The sequence below is a fragment of the Cebus imitator genome, unplaced genomic scaffold (assembly GCF_001604975.1).
Source record: "Cebus imitator isolate Cc_AM_T3 unplaced genomic scaffold, Cebus_imitator-1.0 Scaffold70, whole genome shotgun sequence".
In the NCBI taxonomy this organism is placed as follows: Eukaryota; Metazoa; Chordata; class Mammalia; order Primates; family Cebidae; genus Cebus; species Cebus imitator.
Window position 1 is genome coordinate 7,290,999 of NW_016107385.1, and position 1,537 is coordinate 7,292,535.

Here is a 1,537-nt window from a genome sequence, read left to right on the forward strand (position 1 = left end):
TCTGTAGCCCAGGATGGAGTGCAGTGGCGTGATCTTGGCTCACTGCATCTTCCGCCTCCTGAGTTCAAGCAATCCTCTTGCCTCAGCCTCCTGAGTAACTGGGATTACGGGTGCACACCACCATGCCTGGCTAATTTTTGTAATTTTAGTAGAAACAGGGTTTCACCACGTTGGCCAGGCTGGTCTTGAACTCCTGACCTCAGGTGATCCGCTCACCTCAGCCTCCCAAAGTGATTATAGGCATAAGCCACTGCACCCAGCCCACACTGCACATTCTCATCTCCCAAGTGCCAGCAGGCTACTGTGCATCCGGGCAGGGCACCCACAGGGAAGAATCAGGGGAGACAGGACAGAAGACCCTAGAAGTAAGCCATCATATAAAACCCTGAGTCAAAGGTTAAATGGGGCATATGTCTTTCAAGTCGCCTGCTTGGCCTTCTTCTAAGTATACTTTCCTTCCTTTTGTTTCTGCTTTAGAGCTTTTAATAAACTTTTAATAAACTTTTGCTCCTAATCTAAAACTTGCCTTGGTCTCTCCTGCCTTATACCCCTCAGCTGAATTCTTTCTTCTGAGGAGGCAAGAATTGAGGGTGCTGCTGACCTGTACAGATTTGCAGCCAGTAACTTGGACACTCGCCACCGGTAACGGTAGCACACACATGGGATTGATCCAAATAAGCACTGCAATTGCTTTGGAAACAGAATTGGTATTAGAACTACAGTTCACAGAAGGCAGGCCAGAATTTGCAACCTGAGATTAACCTGGCCAAAGGCTTGGTAACAAACAAACCAAAAAGTCATCATTCTCCTTGGGATTTAAATAAAACCCAAATAATCAAAATGTCTAGGATACAACCCAAAATTACTCAGCATATGAAGAACCAGAAAAATGTCAACTCATAAGGGAAAAAACAATCAACCAATGTCAATTCTAAGATAACACAAATACTAGAATTGTCAAAGACTTTAAAACAACTATTACAACCAGGCATCAAGAAGGAAGGCAAATACTCTAGAAACAGTTGGAAAGATGGAGAAGCTCAACAAAAAAGTAAACTATACAAAGAGGATCCAAATGGCTTAACGTAAGTTTGGCGAGACAGTATGCCAGGGAATTTGAAGATAGATTTTTAAAAATGATATAGTTTAAACAAAAAAAATTGACTAAAACGTATAGAGTTTAGTCATCTGTGGGACAATACTAAAAGGTCTAAATTCATTGCATTAGAATCTTGGAAGGAGAAAAAGACTGTGAAACAGAAAAAATTATTTAAAGAAATAATTCCCAAATTTTGTGAAAGATATAATCTTATAGACTGAAGAAACTCAGTGAACTCCAAATGAATTAACTCAAACAAATTCATGCTAAAATATATCATAATCAAATTGCTAAAAACTAAAGACAAATAAAAAGTCTTGAAAATAGCCAGAGAAAAACAATACATTTCACCTAGGGGAACAATTATTTGAATAACTGTGGATTTCTAATTAGAAGCTACACAGGACAAAAAAAATATATAACTTTTTCTTTTTTTTT

General features: G+C 38.8%; 1 protein-coding gene across 1 annotated transcript in view; it reads right to left on the reverse strand.

Annotated features, from left to right (window-relative positions):
* The window catches only part of TMEM260 (transmembrane protein 260), a 74,634-nt gene that overhangs the window by 22,909 nt on the left and 50,188 nt on the right, over positions 1–1,537 (reverse strand). The window contains exon 13 of the mRNA XM_037739475.1: positions 555–690. Within this exon, the coding sequence (XP_037595403.1) occupies positions 555–690 (136 nt within the window). The remainder of the gene's footprint in view (positions 1–554; positions 691–1,537) is intronic.